Source organism: Oncorhynchus masou, unplaced genomic scaffold, assembly GCF_036934945.1.
Source record: "Oncorhynchus masou masou isolate Uvic2021 unplaced genomic scaffold, UVic_Omas_1.1 unplaced_scaffold_3882, whole genome shotgun sequence".
Taxonomy (NCBI): Eukaryota; Metazoa; Chordata; class Actinopteri; order Salmoniformes; family Salmonidae; genus Oncorhynchus; species Oncorhynchus masou.
This window is the reverse complement of record NW_027010284.1, coordinates 10,001-33,561: the sequence shown is the minus strand read 5'-3', so window position 1 is coordinate 33,561 and position 23,561 is coordinate 10,001. Positions and strand designations below refer to the sequence as shown.

General features: G+C 45.8%; 1 protein-coding gene across 1 annotated transcript in view; it reads left to right on the top strand.

The window, feature by feature from the left end:
- Positions 1-8,815: 8,815 nt before the first annotated feature.
- Positions 8,816-23,561, top strand: part of LOC135534730 (mitogen-activated protein kinase kinase kinase kinase 5-like) — a gene marked incomplete at its 3' end in the record, with an annotated part of 22,695 nt that continues 7,949 nt past the window's right edge. The window contains exon 1 of the mRNA XM_064961625.1: positions 8,816-8,894. Within this exon, the coding sequence (XP_064817697.1) occupies positions 8,816-8,894 (79 nt within the window). The remainder of the gene's footprint in view (positions 8,895-23,561) is intronic.

Below are 23,561 nucleotides of genomic sequence, written 5' to 3'. Positions count from 1 at the left end.
CCCCCCCCCCCCCCCCCCCCCCCCCCCCCCCCCCCCCCCCCCCCCCCCCCCCCCTTTATGGGCCAGCTTCAGTCATGTATGATGTATAGCCTCCTTTATGGGCCAGCTTCAGTCATGTATGATGTATAGCCTCCTTTATGGGCCAGCTTCAGTCATGTAGGATGTACAGCCTCCTTTATGGGCCAGCTTCAGTCATGTAGGATGTATAGTCTCCTTTATGGGCCAGTTTCACTCATGTATGATGTATAGCCTCTTTTATGGGCCAGCTTCAGTCATGTAGGATGTATAGCCTCCTTTATGGGCCAGCTTCAGTCATGTATGATGTATAGCCTCCTTTATGGGCCAGCTTCAGTCATGTAGGATGTATAGCCTCCTTTATGGGCCAGCTTCAGTCATGTATGATGTATAGCCTCCTTTATGGGCCAACTTCAGTCATGTAGGATGTATAGCCTCCTTTATGGGCCAGCTTCAGTCATGTAGGATGTATAGCCTCCTTTATGGGCCAGCTTCAGTCATGTAGGATGTATAGCCTCCTTTATGGGCCAGCTTCAGTCATGTAGGATGTATAGCCTCCTTTATGGGCCAGCTTCAGTCATGTATGATGTACAGCCTCCATTATGGGCCAGTATCAGTCATGTATGATGTATAGACTCCTTTATGGGCCAGCTTCAGTCATGTAGGATGTAGCTAGCCTCCTTTATGGGCCAGCTTCAGTCATGTAGGATGTAGCTAGCCTCCTTTATGAGCCAGCTTCAGTCATGTAGGATGTAGCTAGCCTCCTTTATGGGCCAGCTTCAGTCATGTAGGATGTAGCTAGCCTCCTTTATGAGCCAGCTTCAGTCATGTAGGATGTAGCTAGCCTCCTTTATGAGCCAGCTTCAGTCATGTAGGATGTAGCTAGCCTCCTTTATGGGCCAGCTTCAGTCATGTAGGATGTAGCTAGCCTCCTTTATGAGCCAGCTTCAGTCATGTAGGATGTAGCTAGCCTCCTTTATGGGCCAGCTTCAGTCATGTAGGATGTAGCTAGCCTCCTTTATGGGCCAGCTTCAGTCATGTAGGATGTAGCTAGCCTCCTTTATGGGCCAGCTTCAGTCATGTAGGATGTAGCTAGCCTCCTTTATGGGCCAGCTTCAGTCATGTAGGATGTAGCTAGCCTCCTTTATGGGCCAGCTTCAGTCATGTAGGATGTAGCTAGCCTCCTTTATGGGCCAGCTTCAGTCATGTAGGATGTAGCTAGCCTCCTTTATGGGCCAGCTTCAGTCATGTAGGATGTAGCTAGCCTCCTTTATGGGCCAGCTTCAGTCATGTAGGATGTAGCTAGCCTCCTTTATGAGCCAGCTTCAGTCATGTAGGATGTAGCTAGCCTCCTTTATGGGCCAGCTTCAGTCATGTAGGATGTAGCTAGCCTCCTTTATGGGCCAGCTTCAGTCATGTAGGATGTAGCCCCAGCCTCCTTTATGGGCCAGCTTCAGTCATGTAGGATGTAGCTAGCCTCCTTTATGGGCCAGCTTCAGTCATGTAGGATGTAGCTAGCCTCCTTTATGGGCCAGCTTCAGTCATGTATGATGTAGCTAGCCTCCTTTATGAGCCAGCTTCAGTCATGTAGGATGTAGCTAGCCTCCTTTATGGGCCAGCTTCAGTCATGTAGGATGTAGCTAGCCTCCTTTATGAGCCAGCTTCAGTCATGTAGGATGTAGCTAGCCTCCTTTATGGGCCAGCTTCAGTCATGTAGGATGTAGCTAGCCTCAGGGCAATTCCACAGTCACAGACTGCTGCTGAGACTCAGCACTTTGTATGCCAAACAAAAACCAATGATTTCAAACCAACCCAAACAACTCTATTCACAAGGACGACTTTTAAGGATTTCCACTGAAGTTTGGTAACAGAATGACAGCACAAAAATATCCTTCTGCCATAGAGTTGTATGGCTTGCTTTAAAGTGCTACGCAGGATTTAAAACAAATAATTAACGTTGTAATTTCAGAAAATGTCCATAATATATCTGCAATAATAGTGGAATGATGGTGTCACAGTTACTCGCCTGTCAGTGTTGTAATTGCCTGTGATATTCACCTATTTATTTCTCCCTGTCTGAGTGGCATCAAGTTGGGATTATTATTATTATTATTATTATTATGGCATCAAGTTGGGAAAGCTATTCATTCTGACTTTGTTGCTGAGTTTATCGAGTGGAAATCGCTCTGTCATTAACTGGTTGCTAAAATTCTACACTGTTTGCTCAATTTCAGTTTATGTGAGGGAAAACAAGCACTGAATAGATGAGGAAATCATTGTACCATCTAAATCGCTGTGATTTAGTGTTAAGTAGCGTTAAGATTTCCCTTCACTGGAAGAAAGGGTCCAAACCATGAAAAACAGCCCCAGACCATTATTCCTCCTCCACCAAACTTTACAGTTGGCACTATGCAGTTGGGCAGGTAGCGTTCTCCTGGTATCCACCAAACCCAGATTAATGCATCAAGCTGCCATATGGTGAACCGTGACTCATCACTCCAGAGAGAGAGTTTCCACTGCTCCAGAGTCCAATGGCGGCGAGCTTTACACCACTCCAGCTGACGCTTGGCATTGCACATGGTGATCTTAGGCTTGTGTGCAGCTGCTCTGCCATGGAAATCCATTACATTAAGCTCCTGATGAACAGTTCTTGTGCTGAAGTTGCTTCCAGAGGCAGTTTGGAACTCGGTAGTGAGTGTTGCAACAGAGGACAGATTTTTACACGCTTCAGGATTTCGGCGGTCCCATTCTGTGAGCTTGTGTGTGGCCTACCACTTCCCGGCTGAGCCGTTGTTGCTCCTAGACGTTTCCATTTCACAATAAAGGCACTTACAGTTGACTGGGGCAGCTCAAGCAGGGCAGAAATTTGACAAACTGAAAGCCACCGATCTCTCGATTGTAAGGTCATTTTATTGCCAATGTTTGTATATGTAGATTGAATAGCCTTGCGCGATTTTATATACCCGTCAGCAATGGTGTGGCTGAAATAGCCAAAGTTGCTAATTTGAATGGTTGTCCACATACGATTGTGTGTATGTACAGTTGAAGTTGTAAGTTTACATACACTGAGGTTGGAGTCAGTAGAACTGATTTTTCAACCACCTCCACACAGTTCTTGTTAACAAACTATATAGTTTTGTAAGTCGGTTAAGACATCTACTTTGTGCATGACACAAGTAATTTTTCCAACAATTTGTTTACAGACTGATTGTTTCACTTATAATTCACTATCACAATTCCAGTGGGTCAGAAGTTTATATACACTAAGTTGACTGTGCCTTTAAACAGCTTGGAAAATTCTAGAAAATGATGTCATGGCTTTAGAAGCTTCTCATAGGCTAATTGACATAATTGTAGTCAATTGGATGTGTATCTGTGGTTGTATTTCAAGGCCTACCTTCAAACTCAGTGCCTCTTTGCTTGACATCATGGGAAAATCAAAAGAAATCAGCAAAGACCTCAGAATTTTTTAAAGCCTTGTTCAGAATAAAAAATATTCCAAAACATGCATGATGTTTGCAATAAGGCACTAAAGTAAAACTGCCAAAAAATGTGGCAAAGGAATTAACTTTATGTCCTAAATACAAAGCGTTATGTTTGGGGGAATCCAACACATCACTGAGTACCACTCTTCATATTTTCAAGCATGGTGGTGGCTGCATCAGGTTATGGGTATGCTTGTCATCGGCAAGAACTAGGGAGTTTTTTTTTGTTGTTTGATGAAAAAATTAACGTAATAGAGCTAAGCAATGGGCAAAATCGTAGAGGAAAACCTGGTTCCAGCAGACACTGGGAGATACATTCACCTTTCAGCAGGACAGTAACCTACACGGGAGATGCTTACCAAGAAGACATTGAATGATTCTGAGTGGCCTCGTTACAGTTTTGACATACATCTCCTTGAAAATCTATGGCAGGACTTGGAAAATGGCTTTCTAGCAATTATCAACAACCAAGTTGACAGAGCAAAAGAATTTAATGAATAATATGCAAATATTGTACCATTCATGTGTGCAATGCTCTTTGACTTTACCCAGAAAGACTCACATCTGTAATTGACTCCCAAGCTCTATTGACTCAGGGGTGTGAATAATTATGTAAATTAGATTTCTGTTTTTCATTTTTTTAAATAAATGTGCAAATAAACGTCATTATGGCCTATTGTGTGTAGATGGTTGAATTGTTTTATATTTAATAATACATTTTGAATTCAAAATGTGGACTAAGTCAAGGGGTTGGAAGACTTTCTGAAGGTGCTGTATATAAATGGATATTTTTCTGAAATTACAATGCAAAAATAAATCATGTGTGGCACCTTTTTTGCAAAGAATCTTTTTTGACCATGCTCTTGGAAAACGTATCGGCATCATTCTGTAACATTGTAGCCAGAAGTCTTAAGCCTGTTTTTAATTCTTGCTCCACAGACCGACTGAGATTCAATGTTTGTTTTATTTTTTACTGAAGGTTTTTCATGTGTTGAAGTGGTTAGAACATTGCCAAGTTGTTCTGTATAATCATTCTATGATGGCGATAAAGCAGGGTACTGTTTCATCTGTGAAGGAGGAATCCGATGGGCTTTCTGTCGAGTCAGTTAAAGGAGTTACCTGCCTCGTAACATTGTCTCTCTGAATAGCAACATTGGCTCTCTGAATAGCAACATTGGCTCTCTGAATAGCAACATTGTCTCTCTGAATAGCAACATTGTCTCTCTGGATAGCAACATTGTCTCTCGGAATAGCAACATTGTCTCTCGGAATAGCAACATTGTCTCTCTGAATAGCAACATTGTCTCTCGGAATAGCAACATTGTCTCTCGGAATAGCAACATTGTCTCTCTGAATAGCAACATTGTCTCTCGGAATAGCAACATTGTCTCTCGGAATAGCAACATTGTCTCTCGGAATAGCAACATTGTCTCTCTGAATAGCAACATTGTCTCTCTGAATAGCAACATTGTCTCTCTGAATAGCAACATTGTCTCTCTGAATAGCAACATTGTCTCTCGGAATAGCAACATTGTCTCTCTGGATAGCAACATTGTCTCTCGGAATAGCAACATTGTCTCTCGGAATAGCAACATTGTCTCTCGGAATAGCAACATTGTCTCTCTGGATAGCAACATTGTCTCTCGGAATAGCAACATTGCCTCTCGGAATAGCAACATTGTCTCTCGGAATAGCAACATTGTCTCTCTGAATAGCAACATTGTCTCTCTGAATAGCAACATTGTCTCTCGGAATAGCAACATTGTCTCTCGGAATAGCAACATTGTCTCTCGGAATAGCAACATTGTCTCTCTGAATAGCAACATTGTCTCTCTGAATAGCAACATTGTCTCTCGGAATAGCAACATTGTCTCTCGGAATAGCAACATTGCCTCTCGGAATAGCAACATTGCCTCTCGGAATAGCAACATTGTCTCTCGGAATAGCAACATTGTCTCTCGGAATAGCAACATTGTCTCTCGGAATAGCAACATTGTCTCTCGGAATAGCAACATTGTCTCTCTGGATAGCAACATTGTCTCTCTGGATAGCAACATTGTCTCTCGGAATAGCAACATTGTCTCTCGGAATAGCAACATTGTCTCTCGGAATAGCAACATTGTCTCTCGGAATAGCAACATTGTCTCTCTGGATAGCAACATTGTCTCTCTGGATAGCAACATTGTCTCTCGGAATAGCAACATTGTCTCTCTGGATAGCAACATTGTCTCTCGGAATAGCAACATTGCCTCTCGGAATAGCAACATTGTCTCTCGGAATAGCAACATTGTCTCTCGGAATAGCAACATTGTCTCTCTGGATAGCAACATTGTCTCTCGGAATAGCAACATTGCCTCTCGGAATAGCATCATTGTCTCTCGGAATAGCAACATTGTCTCTCGGAATAGCAACATTGTCTCTCGGAATAGCAACATTGTCTCTCGGAATAGCAACATTGTCTCTCGGAATAGCAACATTGTCTCTCGGAATAGCAACATTGTCTCTCGGAATAGCAACATTGTCTCTCGGAATAGCAACATTGTCTCTCGGAATAGCAACATTGTCTCTCGGAATAGCAACATTGTCTCTCGGAATAGCAACATTGTCTCTCGGAATAGCAACATTGTCTCTCGCAATAGCAAACTACCTTCACATATTTGAACGCACTCGCTGTCAAAACAAAAACGTACAACCTCGTGAAAAATGAGAGGAGTTATTTTAGTCCCCCCCCCCCCACTGTGGACAGCTTCTGTAACCCCGAAGTAACCATGTGATAAAGCATCGCGCTGTGATAGCCGACCCCTGTCTGATGTAACGTGTGGTGAAAGCTAGATGAATTACTATTACCAGGGGAAGGGAGAGAGCTACAGACGATTCAGCTTCAATTTCCCCCATTTTGTCCTGGCAGAGTTCTGGGACGCTCCCAAGTCCCTGTGTTTGTGTGTTCACATAAAGTGCATGTGTGTTCACATAAAGCAACAACACATTTTGAATGACTCAGGGAATTGGATTGAATTTCACTACACTCGCAATAATATCTGCTAAGTATTTATGTGTGTGTAAACAATAAAATGTGATTTGATTTGGAGTATAACAAAGTAGACACTTCCCTGTCTGTCTCCAAGGTCCAAGTCAGGATCACAGACAGTTGTGTTCATGTTTAGTTCATGTTTTTATATCCATTTGCTATAGATGACGAGGCTACCAATTTGATCCAGTCGAAGCAGCCCGTCTGTCGAACTCAATCTTTGGCAGGCCACTCCCACCACAGACACAGGCGGCCGAGGCAGGCCACTCCCACCACAGAAAACAGGCGGCCGAGGCAGGCCACTCCCACCACAGAAAACAGGCGGCCGAGGCAGGCCACTCCCACCACAGACACAGGCGGCCGAGGCAGGCCACTCCCACCACAGACACAGGTGGCCGAGGCAGGCCACTCCCACCACAGACACAGGCGGCCGAGGCAGGCCACTCCCACCACAGACACAGGCGGCCGAGGCAGGCCACTCCCACCACAGACACAGGCGGCCGAGGCAGGCCACTCCCACCACAGACACAGGCGGCCGAGGCAGGCCACTCCCGCCACTCCCACCACAGACACAGGCGGCCGAGGCAGGCCACTCCCACCACAGACACAGGCGGCCGAGGCAGGCCACTCCCACCACAGAAAACAGGCGGCCGAGGCAGGCCACTCCCACCACAGACACAGGCGGCCGAGGCAGGCCACTCCCACCACAGAAAACAGGCGGCCGGTGGAATGCAGTACCCTTGGTATTCTCCCAGAGAGAGCAGTACCCTGGTATTCTCCCAGAGAGAGCAGTACCCTTGGTATTCTCCCAGAGAGAGCAGTACCCTTGGTATTCTCCCAGAGAGAGCAGTACCCTGGTATTCACCCAGAGAGAGCAGTACCCTTGGTATTCTCCCAGAGAGAGCCGTACCCTTGGTATTCTCCCAGAGAGAGCCGTACCCTTGGTATTCTCCCAGAGAGCCGTACCCTTGGTATTCTCCCAGAGAGAGCCGTACCCTTGGTATTCTCCCAGAGAGAGCAGTACCCTTGGTATTCTCCCAGAGAGAGCCGTACCCTTGGTATTTTCCCAGAGAGAGCAGTACCCTGGTATTCTCCCAGAGAGAGCCATGAACACAATCCTTGGGCGAGTCCTAAATGACACTCTCTTTCTGATCTCTGGCAGTCCCACCCCAGACACAGTCCCACCCCAGACACAGTCCCACCCCAGACCGAAGCAGGACTGTGGCAGAGGGAAATATGATCAGGTCCTTGTCTAAACATGAGCCCAGAATGGGCGTGTTCTGTGCTGTACTGACAGCAGTAATATTTCAGATTTGAACGATCCTCCCCATACCATGTTGTTTTGGTCTGCTGCAGTGCAGAGACAGTTTTTACAAACATCTGAACCCCGAGTGAGGTATCAACGAGGAAGTAAGCCCATGGAGCTTGATTTTGATTGGTTGTTTTATAACTCAGCTCTTGTCTCTCTCTTTTGAGTAACAGTTTTCTAATGTTTCATTCAGGGATGGAAATTAAGAATAGCTCGCTAGCCCGAGGCGAATACTTTTCAGTAGAAAAATGTGTCCTTCTAGCCTGCCAGATTGTGACATTTTTGTGGTTTCTCATAGTACAAATTTTGGAGCCAGTCTAGTAACATGCTCTAGACTTTCATCTACATTATCTCTGTCTGTTAGTTGTCCTGGGACTATAAATGGTATTTAGTAATCTGTCAATACAGGAGTGTTTTCAATTTTTAATTTCAATTTTTATTTATTTATTATATTTCAATTGTTTGCTAGTTGCGGGCCAAAACTCTTGATTTTTATTGTGGCAATTCAGACATTTTGCACGGTGAATTATGATGATTTTATCAAATTTGCCAATAAATGCGCCGACGAGGGATAGTTTGTTGCTTGATTGAATCATTTTATGCAATTAAAAGTGTGGTGATTGGATAAAATTGCAAGCCATCTTTTTTTAGTGAGGTGATTAGACAGTTTATGCGATTAATAGTGCAGTGATTTGGTCAGGTGCTTTTAAACCCTTGCATAATATGTGGAGTTGTTGATCTGGCTAAATATGTTGCAAATTGCAAAAATCCTGGAGGGACTGAGTAATGAAGATGAAACCAACAATACTAATTGTTGTCATTTGCAAACTTTAGAGAGATCTATTCATTGTGTGGCAGTGAAGTGTGTGGCAGACAGAACCATGGCGCGGTGTGAGCCGATGGTAGAGCATGGTGCCCTGTAGAGCACGGTGATTACAAAACCAGGAAAGTGACTGGCTCCCCAAGCAGTGTTCTAAAATGTTTTATTCTCTCTTTCAGGCTCGAAACATCCAAACGGGAGAGCTTGCTGCTGTTAAGATTATTAAACTGGAGCCAGGTGAGTTGGATCGACCTACAATTCCTCTTCCTACTTATCAATGAAACGTACTCCACTCATTGACAATTTCTAACTAAAGAGGACGTTTGCATGTAATGTTGCAACACAGATTTAAGGGAGAATAATATTTTCATAAGACTGAGTGTAGGTGAGCAGCCATTTTGACAAAAAAAAAATATAAACAAATCTATAATTCTCTGTTAAAACCATTTAAACCCTGATGTGTTGGAAGTGAGTTCTATACCTTAAGCCTGTTGCAAAACTGGTCTGCCGAAGCCATGGATTTCTGTTGTTTTGTAAGATGGGAGGAAAATAAATGTTTTGAGGTCTCCATGGGTCTTGGACTGGCCGTTTCACTGTGACCCAGATTAGAGCGGATTACCACCAGAGGACCTGTTGTGCCTCCAGCCTGCCAGCCAGATAAACAACAGATGATTAACTAACCTAATGACACTGATGTAAAGAAGAGGGGGGTCCCTACTGGGTGGTTCCTACATTGGTGTGACGGGGGCCGTAGGACTTGGCTAGACCGCACAAACAGATGTGGGACCAGGCAAGGTGTTTCCTCATCCTCATACTAATGTTGATGACATGTCTCTCTCTCTCTCTTTTTAGAGTTTGTTTTTAGACTGACCTTTTAATCCTACAAGTTGAATGGAAATGAAGGATGTGTGTTGTGGGTGTTGTTTTTTGTGTGTATTTGTTTGTTTTGTTTTTTTGCATCTTATAACATGTGAAATACATGTTAACGCTTCGTGGTTCAACTCCATAGGAAGCCAAGGGAAAAATTCTCTCCTGATTCTGATCCCTTTTTTTCCACGATCTTTCACCACCAGAGATCCGTAGATAGAATGCATCCCAAATGCAACCTAATTCCCTACATAGTGCACTACTTTGGACCAGGGCCCAAGTAATGCACCATGTCGGGAATAGGGTGTCTAGTGAAGCAACCATAAGCAGGACTTGATATTCAGGTACATTTGCAAGTCGCACACCGGGCTAGTGCCAATGGAAATCTGGAGCGGGTGTAGTTGCCCTTTAAATTTTTATTTTATTTTTTTAAATCAATTGTGCACCTAGCAAGAGTGTTTGGATAGCGTTGTTTCTGGGGTGTACAGTGTAGCCTACATGTGATGACACAGTTGGAAACACGAATGCCAAGCCCGTTTGATACAAATCATCATCATGGTGTCATTCTACCAGGTAGGTCTACTTTGAGGTGAATATTTAACTGGGATGTTTTTTTTTGGTTAAATGTTTATTCAAATGGCACATGATGACTTATTGCATGTCTAGCCCTGTAGCCCTGGGAGAGAAGTACCTTACCGGACCGTGGTCATCTGTTATGAGGAGGAGGAGGAGGACCGTGGTCATCTGTTAGGAGGAGGAGGACCGTGGTCATCTGTTAGGAGGAGGAGGAGGACCGTGGTCATCTGTTATGAGGAGGAGGAGGAGGAGGAGGACCGTGGTCATCTGTTATGAGGAGGAGGAGGAGGACCGTGGTCATCTGTTATGAGGAGGAGGAGGAGGACCGTGGTCATCTGTGAGGAGGAGGAGGACCGTGGTCATCTGTGAGGAGGAGGAGGAGGACCGTGGTCATCTGTTAGGAGGAGGAGGACCGTGGTCATCTGTTAGGAGGAGGAGGACCGTGGTCATCTGTTAGGAGGAGGAGGAGGACCGTGGTCATCTGTTAGGAGGAGGAGGAGGACCGTGGTCATCTGTTAGGAGGAGGAGGAGGACCGTGGTCATCTGTTATGAGGAGGAGGACCGTGGTCATCTGTTAGGAGGAGGAGGAGGAGGACCGTGGTCATCTGTTATGAGGAGGAGGAGGAGGACCATGGTCATCTGTTATGAGGAGGAGGACCGTGGTCATCTGTTAGGAGGAGGAGGACCGTGGTCATCTGTTAGGAGGAGGAGGAGGACCGTGGTCATCTGTTAGGAGGAGGAGGACTGTGGTCATCTGTTATGAGGAGGAGGAGGACCGTGGTCATCTGTTAGAAGGAGGAGGAGGAGGACCGTGGTCATCTGTTAGGAGGAGAAGGACCGTGGTCATCTGTTAGGAGGAGGAGGACCGTGGTCATCTGTTAGGAGGAGGAGGACCGTGGTCATCTGTTATGAGGAGGAGGAGGACCGTGGTCATCTGTTAGGAGGAGGAGGAGGACCGTGGTCATCTGTTAGGAGGAGGAGGAGGACCGTGGTCATCTGTTATGAGGAAGAGGACCGTGGTCATCTGTTAGGAGGAGGAGGAGGACCGTGGTTATCTGTTAGAAGGAGGAGGACCGTGGTCATCTGTTATGAGGAGGAGGAGGACCGTGGTCATCTGTTAGAAGGAGGAGGACCGTGGTCATCTGTTATGAGGAGGAGGACCGTGGTCATCTGTTATGAGGAGGAGGAGGACCGTGGTCATCTGTTATGAGGAGGAGGACCGTGGTCATCTGTTAGGAGGAGGAGGACCGTGGTCATCTGTTATGAGGAGGAGGAGGACCGTGGTCATCTGTTATGAGGAGGAGGACCGTGGTCATCTGTTAGGAGGAGGAGGAGGACCGTGGTCATCTGTTACGAGGAGGAGGAGGACCGTGGTCATCTGTTAGGAGGAGGAGGACCGTGGTCATCTGTTATGAGGAGGAGGAGGACCGTGGTCATCTGTTAGGAGGAGAAGGAGGAGGACCGTGGTCATCTGTTAAGAGGAGGAGGAGGAGGACCGTGGTCATCTGTTAGGAGGAGGAGGAGGAGGACCGTGGTCATCTGTTAGGAGGAGGAGGAGGAGGACCGTGGTCATCTGTTAGGAGGAGGAGGAGGAGGACCGTGGTCATCTGTTAGGAGGAGGAGGACCGTGGTCATCTGTTATGAGGAGGAGGAGGAGGACCGTGGTCATCTGTTATGAGGAGGAGGACCGTGGTCATCTGTTATGAGGAGGAGGAGGAGGACTGTGGTCATCTGTTATGAGGAGGAGGAGGAGGACCGTGGTCATCTGTTAGGAGGAGGAGGAGGACCGTGGTCATCTGTTAGGAGGAGGAGGAGGAGGACCGTGGTCATCTGTTATGAGGAGGAGGAGGAGGACCGTGGTCATCTGTTATGAGGAGGAGGAGGACCGTGGTCATCTGTGAGGAGGAGGAGGACCGTGGTCATCTGTTATGAGGAGGAGGACCGTGGTCATCTGTTATGAGGAGGAGGACCGTGGTCATCTGTTAGGAGGAGGAGGACCGTGGTCATCTGTTAGGAGGAGGAGGAGGAGGACCGTGGTCATCGGTTATGAGGAAGTATAATAGCTCTGGTCCAGTTTTCCTCAAGTACTCTTCAACTGTTGCTACTAAATGATCCTCTAATTACTCAAGTTGCTTTTGTTTACATTGTGAACATAGTCAATGTAGCTAGCTAGAGTTTGTGCTAGCTAGTAGCTTCTTGACTTTTTCAAATGTATTTTTTTTAACCTTTATTTAACTGGGCAAGTCAGTTAAGAACAAAATCTTATTTTCAATGACGGCCTACCGGGGAACAGTGGGTTAACTTGTCTAGGAACAGTGGGTTAACTGGTCTAGGAACAGTGGGTTAACTGCCTTGTTCAGGGGCAGAACGACAGATTTTTCCCTTGTCTGCCTTTCGGTTACAAGTCCAACGCTCTAACCACTAGGCTACCTGCCGCCCCAAACACTGTTTGACTTCATAAATCTTAGTACAATAACCAGTGGAGGCCATATGCAACAAATCTACTTTTATTTCTCATGATTTCAATTCACAAGATGGCGTTAGCCGTCAAACATTTGACCTCTGCGATGTTTGAGCTTGGATGCTACCGTTGGACATAACATTGATTTCAAAAGGACGCATTTCCCTCAGCGGCTGGTGTCTGCCGGCAACATCACCCCGGCAACATCACCCCGGCAACATCACCCCGGCAACATGTGGCAGAGCCATTACCATGTGGAGTCTTGTGGTTTGTTATTGTTACTTAAAAAAAAAAAATTGAGATTTAGATTAAAATAAAAAAAAATCTTAACTGCATTGTTGGTTAAGGGCTTGTAAGTAAGCATTTCACGCTAAGGTTGCATTTGGCTCATGTGACAAATACAATTTGATTTGGAGCTGAAGCAGTGGGCCACAGTCGCTCACAAGGCCGTGGTCAACGAGAGTAAGAGGACCATTAAAGCTGTTGACTTTCGCAAGCCGGCAACAACTTCGCTTTGAAGTCGACACCGTGCCATCGACACGGCCCGCTACCAGAGACGGTGGGCTCACCTTCTCCGTGTCCGACGTGAGTAAAACATGTAAACTTGTTAACCCTCGCAAGGCTGCCGGCCCAGACCGCGTCCTCAGGGCATGTGCAGACCAGATGGCTGGAGTGTTAACGGACATATCAAATCTCTCCCTATCCCAGTCTGCTGTGCCCACATGCTTCAAGATGGCCTCCATTGTTCCAGTTCCCAAGAAAGTGAAGGAAACTGAGCTACCGCCCCGTAGCACTCACTTCTGTCATCATGAAGTGCTTTGAGAGACTATTTAAGGACCATGTCACCTCCACCTTACCTGACACCCCTAGACAAGGGGTCTAGACTTCTACCCTTCGAAGTCCAGAGCCTGCTGGTTTTCTGTTCTACCTGATCATTAATACATGAATTAATTAATACACACACCTGTAGTGCCAAGTCTAAACCAGGAACAATGAAAACAAAACAGCAGAACTTGCTTTGTGGTCCAGAGTTGAGTTTGAGGGCCCTTGACGCACAGCAATTTGCATCCTGCCCCAATAGATCCATGCAAAACTCAATCGCCATCGACCTGGACACTGCCCCATCTGGACAAGAGGAATACCAATGTAAGAACACTGTTCATTGACTGCAGCTCAACCTTCCACACCATAGTACCCTCCAAGCTCATCACTAAGCTTGGGGCCCTGGGTCTGAACCCCGCCCCTGTGCAACTGGCTCTAGGACTTCCTGACAGGCCGTCCTCAGGTGGTGAAGGTAGGAACCAACACCTCTGCTGATCCTGAACACAGGGTCACGCATGTCTTCAACTTAAATCATTACGTGTGTAGATGACACAACAGTGGCAGGCCTGATTACCAACAACAACAAGACAGCCTACAGGGAGGAGGTTGAGGGCCCTGGCAGAGTGGAAAATATCCCCAACGCCAACAAAACTCAGGAACTGATTGTGGACTTCGGGAGACTGCACAGGGGGGCACGCCAACATCGACGGCTGCAGTAGAGAAGTTGAAAAGCTTCAAGTTCCTCAGTGTACACATCACTGGCAATCTGAAATGGTCCACCCAGACAGACAGTGTGGAGCAGGCGCAATGACGCTTATTCAACCGTCGCAAATGTATTCAACTTTAAATCACATATAGTACCAGTCAAAAGTTTGAACACACCTACTCATTCCAGGTAAATTCCGCTAATTAACTTTTAACAATTGCACACCTGTTAATTGAAATACATTCCAGTTGACTGCCTCATGAAGCTGGTTGAGAGAATGCCAACCAGTGTGCATAGCTACTTTGAAGAATCTAAAATATATTTTAATTTGTTTAAACACCTCTTTTGGGGGGGTTACCTTCCCCAGATCTGTGACTCGACACAGTCCTGTCTTGGCGCTCTACAGACAATTCCTTTGACCCCATGGCTTGGTTTTTGCTCTGACATGCACTGTCAACTGGGGGATCCTATGTAGATAGGTGTGTGTTTTTCCAAATCATGTCTAATCAATTGAATTTACCACAGGTGGACACCAAGGAAGTTGTAGAAACGAGGATGATCAATGGAAACAGGATGCATCTGAGCTCAATTTCGAGTCTCAATACAAAGGGTCTGAATTACTTGTGTAAATTAGGTATTGGTTTTTATTTTTTATAAGTATGCCTTTGTTGTTATGGGGGTATTGTGATGTCACTATGGGGTATTGTGATGTCATTATGGGGTATTGTCTAAATTGATGAGGAAAGATGTTTTATTTTATCAATTTCAGAATAAGACTAACTTAACAAAATGTGGGAGAAGTCCAGGGGTCTGAATACTTTCTGAATACAATATTTACTGTATATTCTCTCCATAATGTCTATACATCCCATCATAACCATATATATTTATACTGAACAAAAACATAAACGCAACATGTAAGGTGCTGGTCCATTGTTTCATGAGCTGAAATAAAATATCCCAGAGATTTTCATACGCACAAAAAGCTTATTTCTCTCAAATATTTAGCAAAAATGTGTTTACATCCCTGGTAGTGAGCATTTCTCCTTTGCCAAAATATGCCACACCTGTCAGGTGGATGGATTATCAAGACGCTGATTAAACGGCATGATCATTACACAGGTGCACCTTGTGCTGGGAGGGGGGAGGGGGGGGATAAAAGGCCACTCAAAGATGTGTAGGTTTGTCACACAACACAATGCCACAGATGTCTCAAGTTTTGCGTGAGCCTGCAATTGGCATTCTGACTGAGTTGAATGTTCATTTCTTACCTTAAGACACCTCCGACATAGTTTTAGAGAATTTGGCAGTACCTCCAACCGGCCTCGCAACTGCAGACCACGTGTAACTCTGCCATCCCAGGAACCACATCCAGCTGTGTGCTCGTCGTCCTCACCAGGGTCTCGACCCAACTGCAGTTCAGCGTTGTAACCGACTTCAGTGGGGAAATGCTCACCTCTGATGGAACCTGGCTAGAGAAGTGCGGTCTTCACAGATGATTTAAATTGACTGATTTCCTTGTCAATTGTAACTCCAAAAATCTTTCAAATTGTTGCGTTCAGTTGTATATTAGACTCTGACATTGCTCGTCCTACTATTTATATTTCTTAATTCCATTTTGCATGTATTGTTATGTGTTGTTGGGTATTACTCTGCTGCGTGAGCTCGGAACACAAGCATTTTGCGACACCCGCAATAACATCTGCTAAATATGTGACCAATAAAGTTTAATTTGATTTGGATGGTCATTTAATTTTTTATTTTTTTTTAAGTTTATCCTATTACACCTTTTCTACTGTGACATATGAACAACCAACAACAACAACTTTAAAAAGACCTGTGGTCCGTGCAGAGAGGTGCAGAGAGGTGTGAACTCCTGTGTATATGTGTCTATGTGTCCCAAATGTGTGTATATGTGTCCCAAATGTGTGTATATGTGTCCCAAATGGCACCCTATTCGCCGAGTGGCGTGTCTCTCTTCTGTCCTACATTTTGTATTTTTTAATCCCATTCCTTTTGCCTCTTGACAGACCGTCATTGTAAATAAGAATTTGTTCTTTTAATTTACTTTTAAACGTAAACAATTCTCAGAGTCTCAAATGGAACCCTATTCCCTATATAGTGCACTACTTTAGACCAGAGTCCTATGGCACCCTATTCACTATATAGTGCACAACTTTAGACCAGAGCCCTATGGCACCCTATTCCCTATATAGTGCACTACTTTAGACCAGGGTCCATAGAAGTAGCATTTGGGACTCAGTCCTTGTTATGTTTTTCTGCGCATCTCAATAATGCATGCTGAAAATTGTCCTCTTTTTAAAAAAATAATATTTTTTTTTTCATTTGAATGTTTCTGCTTCCCTGTGATGTTATTTGCTGCATCTCTTAAGATGGCAGAGAGGCCAACAGCTCATCTCTGCACTGTAGGATCAATACATATACAGTCAATCAGGGGTTGTCAAGAGGGAGGAATGGGCTGTCAGCTCGGCCCCTTTCTGTTCTGGGCAATCAGGAAGGCTCTCGTAAACGACATCTGACTCTCACTGCCACATTGGGTGCTTCCTCCGTAGTGCTTTCTTTAGCTGCTCCTGTAGTAGACTAATTCTAGCAGTTCCCTCTATGTGTAGAGAAGTGACTGTTTTCTAGCCTCCGTGCCAGTCTGTCTGTGCCATTGTTCCAACTCCTTGCCACTCCATTATCATGCTAAATTTTTGTCTTGATAGGGACAGCAATGGAGTAGGCAAGAGCACAAACAGATCTGGGACCAGGTTATAAAATGAGACAACAGCTCTGAGACCAGGCTATAAAATGAGACAACAGATCTGGGACCAGGCTATAGAAGGAGACAACAGATCTGGGACCAGGCTATAGGAGGAGACAACAGATCTGAGACCAGGCTATAGAAGGAGACAACAGCTCTGAGACCAGGCTATAGAAGGAGACAACAGATCTGGGACCAGGCTATAGAAGGAGACAACAGCTCTGAGACCAGGCTATAGAAGGAGACAACAGATCTGGGACCAGGCTATAGGAGGAGACAACAGATCTGGGACAAGGCTATAGAAGGAGACAACAGATCTGGGAGAGAAAAAAGAGACTGGTCTGTCTAGCAGCAGAGAGACTAGAGAAGTACCGGAGGAAAGAGACTGGTCTGTCTAGCAGCAGAGAGACTAGAGAAGTACCGGAGGAAAGAGACTGGTCTGTCTAGCAGCAGAGAGACTAGAGAAGTACCGGAGGAAAGAGACTGGTCTGTCTAGCAGCAGCAGAGACTAGAGAAGTACCGGATTGCTGAATGGATTTAAGGCTGGAGTTAAATTGAGCTTCGCCGAGCCAGGTGACTCTCAGAGAGAGCGAGAGCTATTTTAAAACCTGTTTGTTTCCCTCGCTAGCTAATTCTGATGGCGCACGCCACACACAGCTTTACATTTCTCTCACAGCTCTGTGAACGATACTGTAATTGAAATGGTTTGTATCATTGATGCTCAGGAACACTAATATTGCTTGTGGTTGGTTCTGTCACCAGGCCAGTGCCACCTGTCTTCTTCTTTTGCTGCGTGTGGTCTTGTGCTCTGGTCTGTGGGCTATATGAGAAGGAGCGGTGGTTGGTTCGGTTTGGCTCTGTGTAGACATGTCTGTTGCTACAGTCCTCAGTTCTACCCCCAAGAGGCAACCTATTCCCTATATAGTGCACTACTTTTTGACCAGGGCTCCGGTCCCAGGTAGGGATTAGGATGCCGTTTTGGGTCACAGCCTCTTGCTACAGACAAATCCCTGTCTGCATGTCTGTCTTGGAACCCAGAGGAGGATGTCTCTGCTCACCTCTGTAGGCTGGACTGCTGGCTGTCTCTCTCTCTCTCTCTCTCTGTCTCTGTCTCTCTCTCTCTCTCTCTCTTTCTGTCTCTTTCTATGTCTCTCTCTCTCTCTCTCTCTCTCTCTTTCTGTCTCTTTCTATGTCTCTCTGTCTCTTTCTCTCGCTCGCTGTCTCTCTCTCTCTTTCTGTCTCTTTCTATGTCTCTCTCTCTGCCTCTCTCTCTCTCTCTCTCTCTCTCTCTTTCTGTTTCTATGTCTCTCTCTGCCTCTCTCTGTCTCTCTCTCTTTCTGTCTCTTTCTATGTCTCTCTCTCTGTCTCTCTCTTTCTGTCTCTTTATCTCGCTCGCTGTCTCTCCGTGTGTCTCTTTCTGTGTGTCTCTCTCTGTGTGTCTCTCTCTGTCTCTCTCTGTCTCTCTCTGTGTGTCTCTCTGTCTCTGTCGCTCTCTGTGTGTCTCTCTCTCTGTCTCTCTGTCTTTCTCTGTGTGTCTCTGTCTCTCTGTCTCTGTCTCTCCGTCGCTCTCTGTGTGTCTCTCTTTCTCTGTCTCTGTCTCTCACCGTCTCTCTCTGTGTGTCTCTCTCTGTGTGTCTCTCTCTCTCTCTGTCTGTCTCTCTGTCTCTCTGTCTCTCTGTTTCCCTCTATATATTCAAAATGACCCCAAACATCAAGGCCGTATCCATAAAGAGTAGGAGTACTTAGCTAGGATCAGTTCTGCCTTTTGTAGATCATCGTCAGGACGTTTTTATGCCTAATGTTGTAATGCTTCGGTGGGGCGTTTCTTGGGGGGGATACTTAAATCAAAACATTGGGGTGGCAGGGTAGCCTAGTGGTTAGAGTGTAGAGGTGGCAGGTAGCCTAGTGGTTAGAGTGTAGAGGTGGCAGGGTAGCCTAGTGGTTAGAGTGTAGAGGTGGCAGGTAGCCTAGTGGTTAGAGTGTAGAGGTGGCGGGTAGCCTAGTGGTTAGAGTGTAGAGGCGACAGGTAGCCTAGTGGTTAGAGTGTAGAGGTGGCAGGTAGCCTAGTGGTTAGAGTGTAGAGGTGGCAGGTAGCCTAGTGGTTAGAGTGTAGAGGTGGCAGGTAGCCTAGTGGTTAGAGTGTAGAGGTGGCAGGTAGCCTAGTGGTTAGAGTGTAGAGGTGGCGGGTAGCCTAGTGGTTAGAGTGTAGAGGTGGCAGGTAGCCTAGTGGTTAAAGTGTAGAGGTGGCAGGTAGCCTAGTGGTTAGAGTGTAGAGGTGGCAGGTAGCCTAGTGGTTAGAGTGTAGAGGTGGCAGGTAGCCTAGTGGTTAGAGTGTAGAGGTGGCAGGTAGCCTAGTGGTTAGAGTGTGGAGGCGGCAGGTAGCCTAGTGGTTAGAGTGTAGAGGTGGCAGGTAGCCTAATGGTTAGAGTGTAGAGGTGGCAGGTACAGTGCCTTGCGAAAGTATTCGGCCTTGAACTTTGCGCCCTTTTGCCACATTTCAGGCTTCAAACATAAAGATATAAAACTGTATTTGTTTGTGAAGAATCAACAACAAGTGGGACACAATCATGAAGTGGAACGACATTTATTGGATATTTCAAACTTTTTTAACAAATCAAAAACGGAAAAATTGGGCGTGCAAAATTATTCAGCCCCTTTAATTTCAGTGCAGCAAACTCAGCCAGATTTGTGCAATATACGACTGATTCTTGTCCTATGGACAGAGTCTCCCACCCCAGCTGTAGATCTCTGCAGTTCATCCAGAGTGATCATGGGCCTCTTGGCTGCATCTCTGATCAGTCTTCTCCTTGTATGAGCTGAAAGTTTAGAGGGATGGCCAGGTCTTGGTAGATTTGCAGTGGTCTGATACTCCTTCCATTTCAATATTATCGCTTGCACAGTGCTCCTTGGGATGTTTAAAGCTTGGGAAATCTTTTTGTATCCAAATCCAGCTTTAAACTTCTTCACAACAGTATCTCGGACCTGCCTGGTGTGTTCCTTGTTCTTCATGATGCTCTCTGCGCTTTTAACGGACCTCTGAGTCTATCACAGTGCAGGTGCATTTATACGGAGACTTGATTACACACAGGTGGATTGTATTTATCATCATCAGTCATTTAGGTCAACATTTGATCATTCAGAGATCCTCACTGAACTTCTGGAGAGAGGATACATCCCACAAATGCTGTTTTACTGTAGTGAACTATACTCAACTTTTTTTTTAAACTTTACTGTACTGTTTGCCACACTTGTGAAACATCGACATCTATGATTGGTTCAGATTCGGTCAGGTCCAGACTAGGGATTTGAACATTTAAACGTTTAAACGAAGTTGTGATCATTTTAAAGTAAATATCCAAAACCAAATGTTTTAATCAGTGCAGTAATCACAAAATATCACATTTTCCATGTTATAGCCAAACTAGGCTATAAGGGGAAGTTGTGTCATTATTAAATAAAGGAAAAGGCAAACTTTTATGCAACTCTGGTGAATTTGCAAGGCATGTAAATGAAGGAGTATCAAGACATTCTTTCTGCCTCCTCCTCTCTCTCCCTCGCACTGGCTTGCTTGCTCTTCGCTAATGATGCCAGTGTGTGTTCAGTCTTCAGTCGGTTGCGTGTAGACTATGCAAGCCAAGAAATTGCGAGATGCAGCGTTCCATTGTGAGATATTGCTAATGATTGGCGATTTCTAGATGTGCCTCGTCCATGGTTCTGGCTCTGTCTGCCTGGTGGCCGACCTGCCTGTGCACTTCGTCCCTCGCTATGGAAGATGCAAGTGCTGGATGAGTTGCCGTATTTCCGAGAACACGGTCTCATATGTTCCAAAAATATTGAATCTTAGGTGTCGATTCCTGGCGGGGTGGTGATGGTAGTAGTGGTAGTATTGGTGGTGGAGGTAGTAGTGGTGGTGATGGTAGTAGTGGTAGTATTGGTGGTGGAGGTAGTAGTGGTGGTGATGGTAGTATTAGTAGTGGTGGTGATGGTAGTAGTGGTAGTAGTGGTGGTGATGGTAGTAGTGGTGGTGGTGTTGGTGGTAGTAGTGGTGGTGATGGTAGTATTGGTAGTAGTGGTGGTGATGGTAGTAGTGGTAGTGGTGGTAGTAGTGGTGGTGATGGTAGTATTGGTGGTGATGGTGGTAGTGGTGGTGGAGGTAGTATTGGTGGTGATGGTAGTAGTGGTAATAGTGGTGGTGGTGATGGTAGTAGTGGTGGTGATGGTAGTAGTGGTGGTGATGGTAGTAGTGGTGGTGATGGTGGTGATGGTAGTATTGGTAATAGTGGTGGTGATGGTAGTAGTGGTGGTGGTGGTGGTAGTATTGGTAGTGGTGTTGGTGGTAGTATTGGTAGTGGTGGTGTTGATGGTAGTAGTAGTGGTGGTGATGGTAGTAGTGGTGGTGATGGTAGTAGTGGTGGTGATGGTAGTAGTGGTAGTAGTGGTGATGATGGTAGTAGTGGTAGTAGTGGTGGTGATGGTAGTAGTGGTGGTGATGGTAGTAGTGGTGGTGATGGTAGTAGTGGTGGAGGTAGTATTGGTTGTAGTAGTGGTGGAGGTAGTAGTGGTGGAGGTAGTATTGGTAGTAGTGGTGGTGGTAGTATTGGTAGTAGTAGTGGTGGAGGTAGTATTGGTAGTGGTGGTGGAGGTAGTATTGGTAGTAGTAGTGGAGGTAGTATTGGTAGTAGTAGTGGTGGAGGTAGTATTGGTAGTAGTAGTGGTGGTGGTAGTATTGGTAGTAGTAGTGGTGGAGGTAGTATTGGTAGTGGTGGTGGAGGTAGTATTGGTAGTAGTAGTGGAGGTAGTATTGGTAGTAGTAGTGGTGGAGGTAGTATTGGTAGTGGTGGTGGTGGTAGTATTGGTAGTGGAGGTAGTATTGGTAGTAGTAGTGGTGGTGGAGGTAGTATTGGTAGTGGTGGTGGAGGTAGTATTGGTAGTGGTGGTGGAGGTAGTATTGGTAGTAGTGGTGGTGGAGGTAGTATTAGTAGTAGTGGTGGAGGTAGTATTGGTAGTAGTGGTGGTGGAGGTAATATAATAATAATAATAATATATCCCATTTAGCAGACGCTTTTGTCCAAAGCGACTTACAAGTCGGCTGGGGCCACTACTTTTACATATGGGTGGTCCCAGCGGGAATCGAACCCACGACGCTTGGCGTTGCAAGCGCCATGCTCTACCGACTGAGCCACACAGGACCAGGTAGTATTGGTAGTGGTGGTGGAGGTAGTATTGGTAGTAGTGGTGGAGGTAGTATTGGTAGTAGTGGTGGATGTAGTATTGGTAGTGGTGGTGGAGGTAGTATTGGTAGTAGTGGTGGAGGTAGTATTGGTAGTGGTGGTGGAGGTAGTATTGGTAGTGGTGGTGGAGGTAGTATTGGTAGTAGTGGTGGAGGTAGTATTGGTAGTAGTGGTGGAGGTAGTATTGGTAGTAGTGGTGGAGGTAGTATTGGTAGTGGTGGTGGAGGTAGTATTGGTAGTGGTGGTGGAGGTAGTATTGGTAGTAGTGGTGGAGGTAGTATTGGTAGTAGTGGTGGAGGTAGTATTGGTAGTAGTGGTGGTGGTAGTATTGGTAGTAGTAGTGGTGGTAGTATTGGTATTAGTGGTGGTGGTGGTAGTATTGGTAGTAGTGGTGGAGGTAGTATTGGTAGTGGTGGTGGAGGTAGTATTGGTAGTGGTGGTGGAGGTAGTATTGGTAGTAGTGGTGGAGGTAGTATTGGTAGTGGTGGAGGTAGTATTGGTAGTAGTGGTGGTGGAGGTAGTATTGGTAGTAGTGGTGGTGGAGGTAGTATTGGTAGTGGTGGTGGAGGTAGTATTGGTAGTAGTGGTGGTGGAGGTAGTATTGATAGTGGTGGTGGAGGTAGTATTGGTAGTGGTGGTGGTGGTAGTATTGGTAGTAGTGGTGGTGGAGGTAGTATTGATAGTGGTGGTGGAGGTAGTATTGGTAGTGGTGGTGGTGGTAGTAGTGGTGGTGGAGGTAGTATTGGTAGTGGTGGAGGTAGTATTGGTAGTGGTGGAGGTAGTATTGGTAGTAGTGGTGGAGGTAGTATTGGTAGTAGTGGTAGAGGTAGTATTGGTAGTGGTGGTGTTGGTGGTAGTATTGGTAGTGGTGGTGGAGGTAGTATTGGTAGTAGTGGTGGAGGTAGTATTGGTAGTGGTGGAGGTAGTATTGGTAGTAGTGGTGGTGGAGGTAGTATTGGTAGTAGTGGTGGTGGAGGTAGTAGTGGTGGTGGAGGTAGTATTGGTAGTAGTGGTGGAGGTAGTATTGGTAGTAGTGGTGGAGGTAGTATTGGTAGTGGTGGAGGTAGTATTGGTAGTGGTGGAGGTAGTATTGGTAGTGGTGGTGGAGGTAGTATTGGTAGTGGTGGTGGAGGTAGTATTGGTAGTAGTGGTGGTGGAGGTAGTATTGGTAGTAGTGGTGGAGGTAGTATTGGTAGTGGTGATGGTAGTATTGGTAGTGGTGGTGGAGGTAGTATTGGTAGTGGTGGTGGAGGTAGTATTGGTAGTGGTGGTGGAGGTATTATTGGTAGTGGTGGTGGTGGAGGTAGTATTGGTAGTGGTGGTGGAGGTAGTATTGGTAGTGGTGGTGGAGGTAGTGGTGGTGGTGGAGGTAGTATTGGTAGTGGTGGTGGAGGTAGTATTGGTAGTAGTGGTGGTGGAGGTAGTATTGGTAGTGGTGGTGGAGGTAATATTGGTAGTGGTGGTGGAGGTAGTATTG